We start from the raw sequence: 14165 nt of genomic DNA, 5'->3' as shown, positions 1-14165 counted from the left end.
AAATTACAGACATTTAGGGCCGGAAGAACCTTATAACTGGATCTAATCCAACTCCCTCATTTTTACAGATGAAAATAACACGCTCAAGATCACAAGGCTAGAGAACCTGTCTTGTGAACACTTACTGCTGATTTGGCTCAGTTTCATTCTGCTGGGTAGAATTAAAGCTCTGCATGGCCTGTACTTCCTCTTCTTCCTCATCCTCACTAGAGGCCTCTTCTGCAGCATGATTAGATCTTGGGGGAGGAGCAGTGGCAGTGCCATCTGCCTTCTGGATTGATGGCTTCTGACAGATGTATTTAGGGTCTCTTCCAAGGTTACAGATTTCTTCAAGTAACTGAAAGGCAAAGGAAACAAGATTACTTATTAGTAATTAAGGAATGGGGAGATGACTAACATTTTTGGAGCACTTTCTATGTGCTATATACAGAATTGCCAAAACACTTTATATACACTATTCCTGGAATATAGTCATTAATTTCACTTTACCAACAAGGAAACTGAAGTCCTATGAAGTTAAATAACTTCTTCAGGGTCACATGGCTGTTAAGTGACTGACTGACTGATGTGACTCCATGTTCTAATTCACCAACCACCAGTAACTCATCTACCAGTTTCAACAATCCGAAGAGGCAACCAGCAGGGCCAGTAAATGTGGAAACCCCCCCCCCCAAAACGAAAACCAAGCAACAAAGATTAGAAAGGGCAATATACTTTTACAAACAGAAGCTAAGCCATGGCAACTTCTTAGTATCCTGTATAAGAAAGCAATACTTAAGTGACTTTTTTGGGGGGTGGGGTAAAGGACCAACCCAAGGACTTGGAGAAAATGAGGCAGACATAATCCTCTTATAGGCACAGTCTAAGAATCCAAATGACCTCCAGTAGGTCATGCCTTTTCCTAAAAACTCCCATTTCACTGCTCTCTCACGCCCATGGTCACAGCCGTATCACTTCCCACCTTGATGATCGCAGTCGTTGCATCTGTTTTGAGGGTTGGCTGATGTCTCATGAGCTCATCAACAGCACTCCCGAGGTTGGAGGCAGTATCCCCTTAAAGCCAAAAATGGAACTGTTAGAAAGACTGAAGAAAATAGAGCTTGGGCTATTTTTTTTTTTGGTGCTAATATAAGGAGGAAAGGAGAAACTGAGCTGGTTGTTGTGATCTTCTAATGCCACGCTTTCTCAAATGAATTCACACCAACCTCTGCAACCAAATCACTGGGGAGGAGGAAAGAAATTTATCAGTCTAGTAAACACATTTTAAAGTAACCATGTATGCTACATTCTACCCTAGTAATCTCTACTGTCAAGGTCTGAACTATTATTGTAGGGTGAAGAGAGAACGAGAAACGAAAGAACCATAAACCATTAACCCTGACTGCCCCGGTGAAGAATGGTAGTGGCTAAAATGCTACAGTGGTGACAAAGCACAAAGCACATTTTGAAAGCTGGATTCTTTCTGGAACCCTTCCTTCTTGCTACGCCTCAATGACCTGGTCTAAAATACACTGAGAAGGAAATCTATTAACTTGTGACTATCTTAGGGACTTGGATATTAGAACAGAAGATTACCAGGATCTCCTGTTGCTGAAGACTAGATGGTGGACCTGAAAATCTACTGCTGGTTTTCTAATACCTATTTCTCACCAGCAATGTAACAGTACATTTAACAGTGAACTGTTGAGAAGCATGGAAATATTATAAGGAGAGGTTAAGGATAAAGTATTCTTTTCTCCCTGCAGTAGACTATATGGTGGTAATTCCCATTAAGCTTAGCACACCTAGCCAGAGACATGAAGTGAGGTCAAGGAAGGGTTTCCTTGCCAAGTGGTGGCTTGATAATCACCTAACTCTCGGCACAACAGCCAACCAATTATTTATTTTAAGGCAAATCCTTACTTACCTAGAGGATCAGAGCTCCTCCTCCTCCGCATGGCTGGGAGGTAATCTGGAGACAGAAGAACTTTGAAGAGACGTTCAAAAGGCTGACACTGTACAAATGACTGAAGACCTCGGGCATTCAAGCAGAGTGCACTGAATACATTTGGGAGGGAGCCAAGGACTTCACGGGTAGCAGGAACCTAGAGAGAAAATAAAGTGAGCTTGAAGACATCTGAAAGAGTCCAGGTACAGTTAGGAAACTTTGGCCAGGGGCACTACACAGAGAGATCAAAGGGATCTTGATGACCAGGTCCCAATGGTTTCTTTCTTTTTTAAAAAACTTTTAATTTTACATTGGAGTATAGTTGATTAACAGTGTTGTGATAGTTTGCAGGTGTACAGCAAAGTGATTCAGTTATACATATACATGTATCTATTCTTTTGTAAATTCTTTTCCCATTTAGGTTGTTACAGAATATTGAGCACAGTTCCCTGTGTTATACAGTAGGTCCTTATTGGTTATCCATTTTAAATACAGCAGTGTGTACATGTCAATCCCACACTCCCTAACTATCCCTTCCCCCCACCCTCCAATAGTTTCAATACTACACATAGAAAACAAAAGATAGGATTTTCATGCCATAAGACTGCTTTTCAAGTGTGTGTGTGTGTGTGTATGTCTGTATATTTTATGGAAAGGGGTATGCATGGAGCATTCTTTACAGATCAGCAGAAAGGTCTCACGTCTTTGATCAGCAGTGCATGCAGCATGACATCTGTCAATCCATTGTCCTGGAGCGAGGAGAGCAATGATGGTTCTTGAAATACAAACACAGTCACCACTTCAGTAGCTAAAAAAAAGATGAAAAGTAAAAGAAACTGAGAGATTCTTCACAGGTATTAAAAGCAAAACTTCAAAGGCTCAAACAAAACAAAATAACAAAAAAAACCAAACCCAGAGCTCAATGCACAACAATTTAATCACGTGCATGTGCTTAGTAAAAGTTCTAATATTGCCCATCAGAGACTGATCACTATTAGGAATTTAGTGACTACTCTTCAAGATTTTTATGGGGCAATGTATAGGCATGACAGTTATAGTTAGTAATATTGTAGTGAGTAGTGGAAATATGCTAAGAGAGTAGATTTCAGGTGCTCTCATCACACAAAAAAGGGAAACTATGTGAGGAGATAATGCTTGACTGTAGAAATCATTTCACTATGTATATCAGATTATGTTGTACACCTTAAATATATAAAATTTAAGAAAAAATATATAAATAAAACCTGAAAATTTCAAGATTTTTATGAGCAAATTTTGACAAGAATGAGGTTAACTTGTTTTTTCAATTGTAATATGCACCATATAATCTCCTTTATCTTTCCCATGTCACTACAACTCATTCAATTTGAATGGCTGCATACTGTTCTACTAAATACATGTACCACCATGTACATAAACCAGTCCATAATGGTGAGAATGGATAAACCTAAAAATATACCCTTTTTTGTCTGCTTAAGCAGGAAAAAAATGTAAGATGGTGGTGTGTGTTTGCTGGGTCAAAGTGAATGTAAACTTACTGATGAAAATGGACAAAATGTCTTCTAAAAAGCCCTTTCAGCAATTTAAAAATACCATCAGAAATGTTAAGAGTCCTTGGGTAGGGACTTCCCTGGTGGTGCAGTGGTTTAGAATCTGCCTGCCAATGCAGGGGACACGGGTTCAATCCCTGGTCCGGGAAGATCCCACATGCCGTGGAAAAAAAAAAGAGTCCTTGTGTATTAATCTGACCAATTTTTGACAGTATATAGAAACATGCCTTAAGACTACCATTAATGCAAATATGGCAAAAAGAATATGGAAAAAACTCTATGCAAGATAGAAGAGTATAGCATTAATGCATTCATTAAAAAGTAAACAAAAGAGAAACTAGAAAAAACAGAAGAAAGTAAAATTTAGTGAAACTGCAAGCAAAATGCACAAATAATTAAAACCAATAACCAGCCAGCCCTCTGAAAAGACTGAAAAAGCTTACAAACTTAAGGGAAATCTAATAAAGAGAGCAATATATATTAGCAATGAAAAAAAAGATTTAAATGGATTCAGAACAAATAAAATTTTACAAACCGCATGTTAACAATGAAATGCAATGCTTTTGTAAGAAAATGTCATAAAAATCGACTATCAAGAAATGATAGCAAAGCAGACTAGACCATTACAAGAATTTTAAAAAATACTACCAAGTAACAGAAAGGAACCAAGCCAACAATTTTAGACATGAGTGTTATTAAACCTTCTAGGAGCAATTAAAACAAGGCTTCCTAACTCATTTAATGAGAGTTTAAAGAGTCTCATTAAAACCTGACAAGGAAGGCACATGCACATACAATATCCATAAACCATGTATAAAACAAACTCATAATTGCTGATGCCTGAGATCTAAAAGAAACCAGAGGATCTTCAGTTCATGATGGTCAACACAGCACCTCTCATCAAATGCTATTGAAATGGCAGATATATGACAATTACTGGGACCAACAGTTGTCAATGGCCTTTGGTATTTCTGATGAGCTATAAACTTATGGAAAATTTAAGTCCTTTTTTTGGGGTTTCTATTGGTATATGATAGACCCTTCAACAGACTTCCATTCGTACAAATGTCTAAATTCTAAGGAGCTATTAAAATTGAGTATTCATAAACTAAAATTAGTGTTCTATTAGAGCTTACTAAGACATCAAGTCTGTTATTTTAAGGAGGTCTAACTATTTAATATAATGCTATGTCATAATGCTACTGTGAAACGGGGACAGTTTAAGCCCTCTTTTAAAATTAATAGATGATTAAGAATTCGAATGAACACACTAAAACCAATTAGTTCCAGATGGAACCAAGCAACTAACTCCTAAAAGAAATAACTCTTAAAAAATTTATGATTAAAATCAAATTCTAGAAACCACAAAACCCATAAAACAGCAATAATCTAAGACAAAGGGTCTCTTAAAAATAAGGTAATAGTTGGTGATCAAAAACATTTGTAAAGAATTAAAAGATTTGATAATGCAATAGGCATCTTGAAAGATTATAAAGAAATTCTCTCAGAAAGTAAGTTACATGAGATCAATATGGTAGTCTAATTAGCTAAACAATAGGGTTTCCAGGAGAGAACATGTAAGTTAAATGGAACCAAAGGAATTTCCCTGAAGCAGGAAAAAATATTTAGATTTTTAAAAGGGCCTAACCACGTGCTATGAGGGAACACTGAAAAGAAATAGAACTAAATACATCCTGAGGGCTTCCCTGGTGGTACAGTGGTTAAGAATGGACAAAAAATGGACAAAATGTCTTCTAAAAAGCCCTTTCAGCAATTAAAAAATACCATCAGCAATGTTAAGAGTCCTTGGGTAGGGACTTCCCTGGTGGTGCACTGGTTTAGAATCCGCCTGCCAATGCAGGGGACACGGGTTGGATCCCTGGCCCAGGAAGACCCCACATGCCGCGGAGCAACTAAGCCCGTGTGCCACAACTACTGAAGCCCGCGTACCACAACGAAGAGTAGCCCCCGCTCGCTGCAACTAGAGAAAGCCTGCACACAGCAATGAAGACCCAACACGGTCAACCCCACCCCCTGCCAAAAAAACCACAAAAAACAAAAAAATAAGTAAATTTATAAAATAAATAAATACATCCTGGTAAAGTTTGTGAACTTCAAGCGTAAAGAGAAAATGAAGTTACCTACAAAGGAACAAGAACCAGTTTAACAACATGGTTATTTACAATATGTAACATAAGACAGTGGAGAAACGTCCACAAACTTCTTAAAGAAAAGGAAGTATAACACCCTAAAAATTACCCAAAGATGTACTCCAACAAAATTAAAAAAATGCATCGAAGAGAGGGAAAGCCAAGGTTTACTAAAAAGAAAACAAAGAGAATGCTGAAAAAGAAGTGAGTAAAGGCAAGCTAAAGGTCTTCTCAATGTGATCTGTGTCCTGTCCTGTCACTGGCATTATGGCCAATGGAAATCCATACCAAGGAATGAACACCCCTTCTCTTACTGGCAAATTCATTTTGTTAAGCCACTGCCTCAATATGCTGGTGCAAATTGCTATGCCCTCGACAAAGATTGATTGTTAAGACAGGCCTGATCTCGGTTTATCCTTCCTGCCACGCTACTGCTAACAATAGTATTATTATAGGCCTCACAAAACGTTAGTTCCCTTTGGGCTTCCTGGTAACACTGACTCTGATGAGGGTACATATTTTACTGCTCATTCAGTCTGGACATGGGCTGTAAAAACAAGGCATCACTTGAGCTTCCAATCTGTCTTACTGTCGGCAGACAGCAGGCCTAACAGAGAAACATAATGGCCTACTCAAGGATGCTCTCTTAAATTTACAAAATGGACAATGGTCTCCTAAATGGGTCTCTCTTTTGCCCACTTTCTTATTCTGAACTCTTAACCTTTTAATTCATAGGGCATCCTAACGAAACGCAATGAGGACCTCTCCATTCTCTTTTCTGGCCACAAAAGGGGACACTCCCCATATATGAATCTATGATCCCGAAGAAAATCCCCCCTCACTTAAAAGACCCCTTCCCTTTTTGATCCTGGTGCAATCTATAGACTGGTACTTACATAGAGAGTGGATAATAGACTGGGATTCACTGGAAATTGAGGGCCCTCACACTCCCAAACAGACTATTCTGTATGCCACGAGAAAGGCCTCTGCCAAAGACCTTGCCCAATATATTGGGTTGGCAAAAAAGTTCGCTCAGTTTTTTTTCCATTAAGATGGCTCTAGTAGCTTAGCTGTCTTTAACTTCATTCGAAACAATTTTGTTAGACTGTGTTGTGACAGCTGTCCTATCAGCATGCATTAAAAAAAAACCTTATCAAAACTGGTGAATTTTTGTGTAGCCATTTTAATATTGAAGATGGGAGAAAAAAAGCAATGTTTTCGGCATATTATGCTTTATTATTTCAAGAAAGGTAAAAATGCAACTGAAATGCAAAAAAAAAGACTTGTGCAGTTTATGGAGAAGGTGCTGTGACTGATTGAACGTGTCAAAAGTGGTTTGCGAAGTTTCATGCTGGAGATTTCTCGCTGGAGAATGCTCCATGGTCGGGTAGACCAGTTGAAGTTGATAGAGATCAAATCGAGACATTAATTGAGAACAATCAATGTTATACCACACGGGAGATAGCCAACACACTCAAAATATCCAAATCAAGCACTGACATTCATTTGCACCAGCTTGGTTATGTGATCGCTTTGATGTTTGGGTTCCACATAAGTTAAGCAAAAAAACAATTCTTGACTGTATTTCTCTATGCGATTCTCTACTTAAACTAACAAAAATGTTCAGTTTTTAAACAAACTGTGACGGGCGATGAAAGTGGACATTGTACAATAATATGAAATGGAAGAGATCGTGGGGTAAGCGAAATGAACGACCACCAACCACACCAAAGACCGGCCTTCATCCAAAGAAGGTGATGTTGTGTATATGGTGGGATTGGAAGGGAGTCTTCTATTATGAGCTCCTTCCGGAAAACCAAACGACTGATTCCAACAAGTACTGCTCTCAATTACACCAACTGAAAGCAGCACTCGACGAAAAGCGTCCGGAATTAGTCAAAAGAAAACGCATAATCTTCCATCAGGATAATGCAAGACTGTATGTTTCTTTGATGATCAGGCAAAAATTGTTACAGCTTGGCTGGTTCTGATTCATCCGCTGTATTTACCAGATACTGCACCTTCGGATTTATTTCGGTCTTTACAAAATTCTGTTAATGGAAAAATTTCAGTTCTCTGGAAGACCGTAAAAGGCACCTGGAACAGTTCTTTGCTCAAAAAGGTAAAATGTTTTGCGAAGATGGAATTATGAAGTTGCCTGAAAAATGGCAGAAGGTAGTGGAACAAAAGGGTGAATACGTTGTTCAATAAAGTTCTTGGTGAAAATGAAAAATGTGTCTTTTATTTTTACTTAAAAACTGAAGTAACTTTTTGGCTAACCCAATAGTTTTAAAGGTTCAGTAACTGGAGATCCCTCTTTGCAGGAAATGGAGGTCTTGGTGCCTGGCTGGCCCCACATCTACAACTTTATGGTTCTTCCAAAGAGGAAAGGAAGATCTTAAATTAGTTCCCAGTACCAACACTCTTAAATAGGATGCTAGCTCTGAATCCATGCTATTACAGAGATACTGACTGAGAAACCACTACATAATCTGGGATAACAATGCCCGTGGCCCCTATAATATATAGGCACCTCTAGCATGCCAAGGCCCGGAGACCACAGGTTTGAAAATATTATGCAACATTCTAGCATAATATTATGCCACACTCTGGTTGGCCTGGCAATGCCTCATTTGGCTGGCCTGGGTCTGGGATTCTACCACTCCAGCTCAATGCCAAACTCCTTGGGCCCTTTCTTGTCTATGCTGTGACTTCACTTGTTTGGGGTATTCAATCAGTCCACAGTTTTCCTGTAAGAAGTTACATTATAACTCCTAGGGACAAAGGAATACTGATATTCAGTCATTTCTCTAAGTACTTCTCCAATGTATAAAACTTTCCATCAAAGTTTTGGGGCTAGGCCAGGACTCCCATCAACCCAGCATCCTAGATAATGATTTCAGCATAATTGATAGTCCCAGACTCGATGCTGACACCCTCAAATGTTAACTGCTCCCATATCTGCTGCTATACTCATCACAACTCCATGGCCCCATGAGCTGATTTCCCCTCATCGGACAGTCTCATACTTCACTCCCTATTATTCCCCTATCACTACCCCACATTTCCTTCTTCCTCAACTTGATGGACAACATTTTTTGTAACAGTAACAGAGAATGTCACCTGAGCACTAAACCTCCAGCAATGTTACCAGGTGCCCCAGGAGATGCAACCACTTACACAGATAACTCTTGCTGCTCTGGAGGTCTTCAATATTCATACTGACTACCTGTCACCCTCTCCAGTTAAGCAGCCCACAATAACCATGTTGGTACTAGTGTCAGCTAGGCTAGGAACAGAGCATATGCAAACTTGAACAGATTAAAATGTGGCAAGGCTAAGACAGGAGGTGAGAGAGAAGAAAAGGCAGTTGAGGAAGTTAAAGGGGACACAATTGGGTATAAAAGTGGGGTAGAAGAGCCAGAGGTAGGATATGAAAGGAGTCAGAATTTTTATTTGGTGGGTTTTAGCATGGAATTGTTGCAGCAGGACACCACAACCTCACCAGGTGCTTCCTCACTGACTTCCCCTTCATGCCCTCCCCCTAGGCTCCACCATCAACTGGCTGCAAAAGGGAGCACTGGGACATCCTTTTACCTATTATATTGAGCCTCATCACCAGCTTTGGTGTAATAGACACACGGTGTTTAGGTGTTTCCAATTCTGTAACAGATTCATCTCATAGAGGCTACCCAGATAATGGCATAACTCCTGGTCGACCACATAAACCAAACTCAGGTCTTAGAAGCCCTTAATGAGGGACAAAGCAATCTACTTGCTATGACAATTGATAATACATTACATTAAACTACCTACTGGTATTTCGAAGTGGAGCTTGTGCCTTAAAGGGGACCTCCTGTTGCATGTGGGTTAATAATATAGGAAAGATATCCAGAATAGTTCAACAAATAAAATAACAAACCAGGGCTTCCCTGGTGGCGCAGTGGTTGAGAGTCCACCTGCCGATACAGGGGACACGGGTTCGTGCCCCGGTCCGGGAAGATCCCACATGCCGCGGAGCGGCTAGGCCCGTGAGCCATGGCCGCTGAGTCTGTGTGTCCGGAGCCTGTGCTCCGCAATGGGAGAGGCCACAACAGTGAGGGGCCCGCGTACCGCAAAAACAAACCCAAACAAAAAAACAAACCCAAACACCCAATTATATTACTAAAATACTCCAAGAGATTCTCAAACCCCCATTAATTTCTTTTCCTGGCCATCTCCTTCTGCCTGGGGTGAAAGGCTCTACACTATTATCTATGGAGCTAAAATAATTGCTGGACTAATTACTTTGGGTTGGCTTTGCAAATCTGGTCCCTTTCAAGTACAAGTTTATTTACAGGGAACCTGGGAGGTTGTTATGCTAATTCAAACGCCAGGGATGAATCAAGACTTTAAAGAAGGAATTTTGACCTACACTGACGTTTGCTTTTATGCTCTAAGTCTTTATTGCTTCCTTCATCATCCTGAGAGGGCTCACCTGCTCCCCACCCCAACCCACAAGCACATGTATCCTCTTGCTGCCTTCTAAACTTCCCCTTTATAAATAAAGGTCTGTGCACTTGCTTTTCTCTGTTCTGGGGCTTTCTCCCAAAGAGAGCCATCCTTCCCTGTCCCTTGACCTGGGACTTCTCCAACTGTGTAACAAATCCTTTTTAAATCATACCAAAGGACTACTGTCAGGAGTTTTTCCACCTGAAACTAACCTTGGGAGGGAGCCTCTCCATGTCAAAATGGAGTTGCTGTAACACAATGGAACACTTCCTCAACCTGATCAAGAGGAACAAAACATTCAACACAAAATCTTCTGCTAGCCTCAAACTTTTTTTTTCTTTTTTGGCTAACCTCAAACTTAAGGGTGAAATACTGACTGAATGCTTTCCCCTCTGAGTTCAGGAACAAAAAATAAAATAAAATAAAATAAAATAAGATAAAAAGCATTTAGCAGAGTCACAGGATACAAAGTTAATATACAAAAAACCCCCTAAATTGCTTCAGCAAGGCAGTTAAGCATCTGAGTCTGTAGTAGCCAAAACTTCTCCCTCTAGACACCCCAAAGTACTAAAATATGTGTGCTACTGGTACAAGGAGGCTTTCTCTATTTCTACACCTCCCACTAAATTCCTTTGCAGTTTTAAGGAGAATTCTAGAAGCATATATATCTCGTGTATTGTCCTGAATATGTATGGCACTCAATAAATGCCAGTTAATAAATATGAGGTTTTAACAACAGCAATACTCAAAGTAGTGGTGATGTCAAAATGCAAGGACATTTTCTATAAGTAACTACAAAGTACCCACAGGTTCCAAAACAATTTTCTACAGTAAGAAACAATTTTCTATACTACAGCTTACAGGTCTGACATTCAGTTCTGAGAATGGAAACCATTCTGATTGGGCTTTTTAGACCAAGGTTAGGGACTAACCATTGAATAAAGACATGTTTCCTATCACACCTGCAATGTAAGTGTAGCACAAAAATCCAAGTGTACAATAATACTACTGATTACAAATGATTCACAATACACTGCAAAAAAAGAGTTCTGTAATGTAGTAGTTATCACATTTGCCTGACACAATACACTGCAAGTGGATATTTATTTGAAACTGGACTCTGACCTTTCTCTATTTCATCACCAACTAGAAAGATACATAATCACACAGTGGACAAATGTGGATAGTAAAATTCTACCAGGATATAAAACACACAGAGAATACTGCTAGGTTATTCCAGCTTGGTATGAACAAATTCAACTCCACTTACCTAGGAGAAAAAGTGATGGGCCATAATATTCTGCATTGCTGATGATGTGTTTCAGGGAGGTAGGCAGAGAACCATCCATCACTAAGAGAAAAGCAAACATCAAGAAGAATATGATCAGTCCAGTAGTAGTTTGATGGGTGGGGATGATGGATCAATATATTACATATACCGCACGGTGGCAAAGTCTATGTTGATTCCAATTTAATGGCCTCCACTTGTCTCCTCTTAATATTCTATTATTTATTCCTTGTCCATGCAATAACCTTTTAACAGTAGGTCAAAGGATAAAAGAATACAGACACTGAGAGACAGAGTGGGGTAGCAGGCTGGAAATGAACACAGATTCAAAAGCTGGAAAAGGAAAAAAATAGGTGAATCATTATTAAAATAGTTGAACGAACAATCCTTAGGTCTAGGAAAAGTGACACTAAAGGACTGAAAGCTATTCAAAATGGCATGGCCTTTTCCTAAAAAGTATGAAAAGGACCAATTTTTGAGAGAGTCAAACACCCCTCCAGAAAGTATCTAGAATCAAATACCATGTCGTATGCCATCTGAAAAAGCAGGGTCTTGAATGGCCTTCTTGAGGAAATTCAACATGGATTTCAGAAGTGCAGCTCGTTGTGGAATACACTGGACTCCTGGCAAGGGAGAAAGAGGATTATACTGGTTCACCATTATGTACAATGAGCAGGTATATAAAACAAATTTTTAGGAGATCCACATGCCCTGTAGCAACACTAGCAGACATTCGAAGTGAAATGTCTGGATGTTGGGAAGAACATTTACCTAAGCTTTAAAACTGGAAAAAATAAATCACCAAGGACTACACAAAACCTATACTAAAATTAAAAGTCTAAAGTAAAAAAGAAAAATTACAAAGTAAAAAGATTAACTCTGATCCTCAGTTACTACTCTGAATATTATCTGCCCTCAAACATGGATGTTTTGATAAAATAATCAATGTGTGAATAGTTGGAAAATTATAAAATGCTATGAAATAAATGTTAATACGAGAAAATGAATACCAGAATGGCAAAGTAACAGTCACAGTCATAAGAAGCAAACCTCCAAATGTACTGCTTAAGCTCCCCCAAAGCACCTTGCTTCACTAGTTTAGTAATTCAATCACTGTTATCGGCTGTGTCTCTCTATGTCTACATACCAGGACGAGGGCCAGGGCCAGAGGAGATGCTAGTGCTGCCGGAACTTGATGCCCTTAATTCAACATCCAGCCGGTGCTCCATAGAGATGGATGAGCCGGGACTACTTTCCATAGTCACATCTGCAACTAAAGTAAAAGTTATGATAAAGAAATTAGTTAGAATAAAAGGCACCACCAAAGAGAAGATTATTTCAGAACAATATTTTTCCATAAGGTGAGATGAATGATATCGAAATGGAGAAGGATTAGAATATTGAAACCCAAAATGAAAATACAGTTGGCCTTTGAACAACACAAACGTTGGGGCCCAACCCTCCATATAGTCAAAAATCTGCATGTATCTTTACAGTCAGCCCTACATATCCGAGGTTCCACATCTGTGGATTCAACCAACTGTGGATTTTTCTTCTAGTCTTTTTTATACATATACAAACATACATACATGTGCCTACTTACACACAGGAAACACAAACTCATGGTTTTGTAACCTGCTTTTCAGTGAATATACAATTTTCTCTACGAGTATATCATAATCACCAGGATTAGTTTTTAAAAATGTAGATTTCCTGGTCTTACGTACTAAATCAAGCATTGCACTAAATCTTTATTTTAGCAAGCACTTTATTTTATTCTTATGCTTACTAAAGTTTGACAACCACTGATTTATAGTGAACAGTGAGTGAGTCTTTAAATTGTCTTCTACACCACCACATTTAGGAGATGTCACATTTTAATCAATACTCAGGACAACATGACCACACCCATTACCTCAAATGCCAAGTCACCCACTGTAGACTAGAGATAGAAATTGGGTAAAGGGGCTTCTAGGGGCAGCAATGCACATAGTTAATTGTGTTCGGGAAAAAAAGGAATGAAAACTTAGGGATATTTAGTGTAAAGAATGAAAGCATTATAAAAATACTAATACCTTTATTATTAGCATGATAACAGATATATGTAATGACATCCTGGGTCAAAATAAGATTAAATTCTAAGAAAGCTGTTTTGTGGAAGTTTTTTATTTTTGGTACTATTAAGAGCTATGAACTGGGGGAAGTTTTAAAAATGGACTTACCTGATGCACCCCAAGATTAAGAATACCTGGTCTTCTATCTTTCAGATTTTATGATTTAAAACTTGTTCCCTACCCAACAACTTTTTCACCTCTCCCTTTCCTTCTCAAAATGGCCAGGTAGTTTCACAGGGTCCCATTTTAGTGTCTACATTCTCCTTATCTTTCCCTAACACATATTTAAACACTTACGATATACATATCAGGCACTACTGGAGATTACAGCAGTGAACAAAACAGTATCCTGATCTCACGGAGCTCACACTTTATTGGGAAAAAGAAGATAATGAACCAATACTTATAGTAACTGTTAATTACCATCCATATCAGTTTCCATTTCTTCTCCTTCTTGTGTAGTACTGGGTCTCTGGATCTTTGGCTTGATCACAAAAGGACATTCTTTTCGGCACAAATCTACTTCATGCTACGATCAAGGGGAAAAGAGCAAGATAATCCTACATAAATAACGGAGATTAAAAACAATTATAACAAAAGAATATCACAGGCAGATTACAGAACTGGTTTCTAAAAACAAAAGAG

At 38.9% G+C, this 14165-nt stretch overlaps 1 protein-coding gene across 9 annotated transcripts in view; it reads right to left on the bottom strand.

The window, feature by feature from the left end:
* HUWE1 (HECT, UBA and WWE domain containing E3 ubiquitin protein ligase 1) overlaps positions 1 to 14165 on the bottom strand; it is a 143634-nt gene that overhangs the window by 75958 nt on the left and 53511 nt on the right. For all 9 annotated transcript variants that reach the window (XM_081221600.1, XM_081221606.1, XM_081221607.1 and 6 more), the window contains 8 exons: positions 13944 to 14049; positions 12554 to 12679; positions 11928 to 12029; positions 11389 to 11469; positions 2629 to 2735; positions 1907 to 2084; positions 962 to 1053; positions 126 to 337 (listed from right to left, as the gene is read on the bottom strand). In XM_081221600.1, the coding sequence (XP_081077726.1) occupies positions 126 to 337; positions 962 to 1053; positions 1907 to 2084; positions 2629 to 2735; positions 11389 to 11469; positions 11928 to 12029; positions 12554 to 12679; positions 13944 to 14049 (1004 nt within the window). The remainder of the gene's footprint in view (positions 1 to 125; positions 338 to 961; positions 1054 to 1906; positions 2085 to 2628; positions 2736 to 11388; positions 11470 to 11927; positions 12030 to 12553; positions 12680 to 13943; positions 14050 to 14165) is intronic.

Source organism: Mesoplodon bidens (assembly GCF_964165515.1).
Source record: "Mesoplodon bidens genome assembly, chromosome: X".
NCBI lineage: Eukaryota > Metazoa > Chordata > Mammalia > Artiodactyla > Ziphiidae > Mesoplodon > Mesoplodon bidens.
The sequence above is the reverse complement of the archived record's forward strand: the minus strand, read 5'-3'. Positions and strand labels throughout refer to the sequence as shown.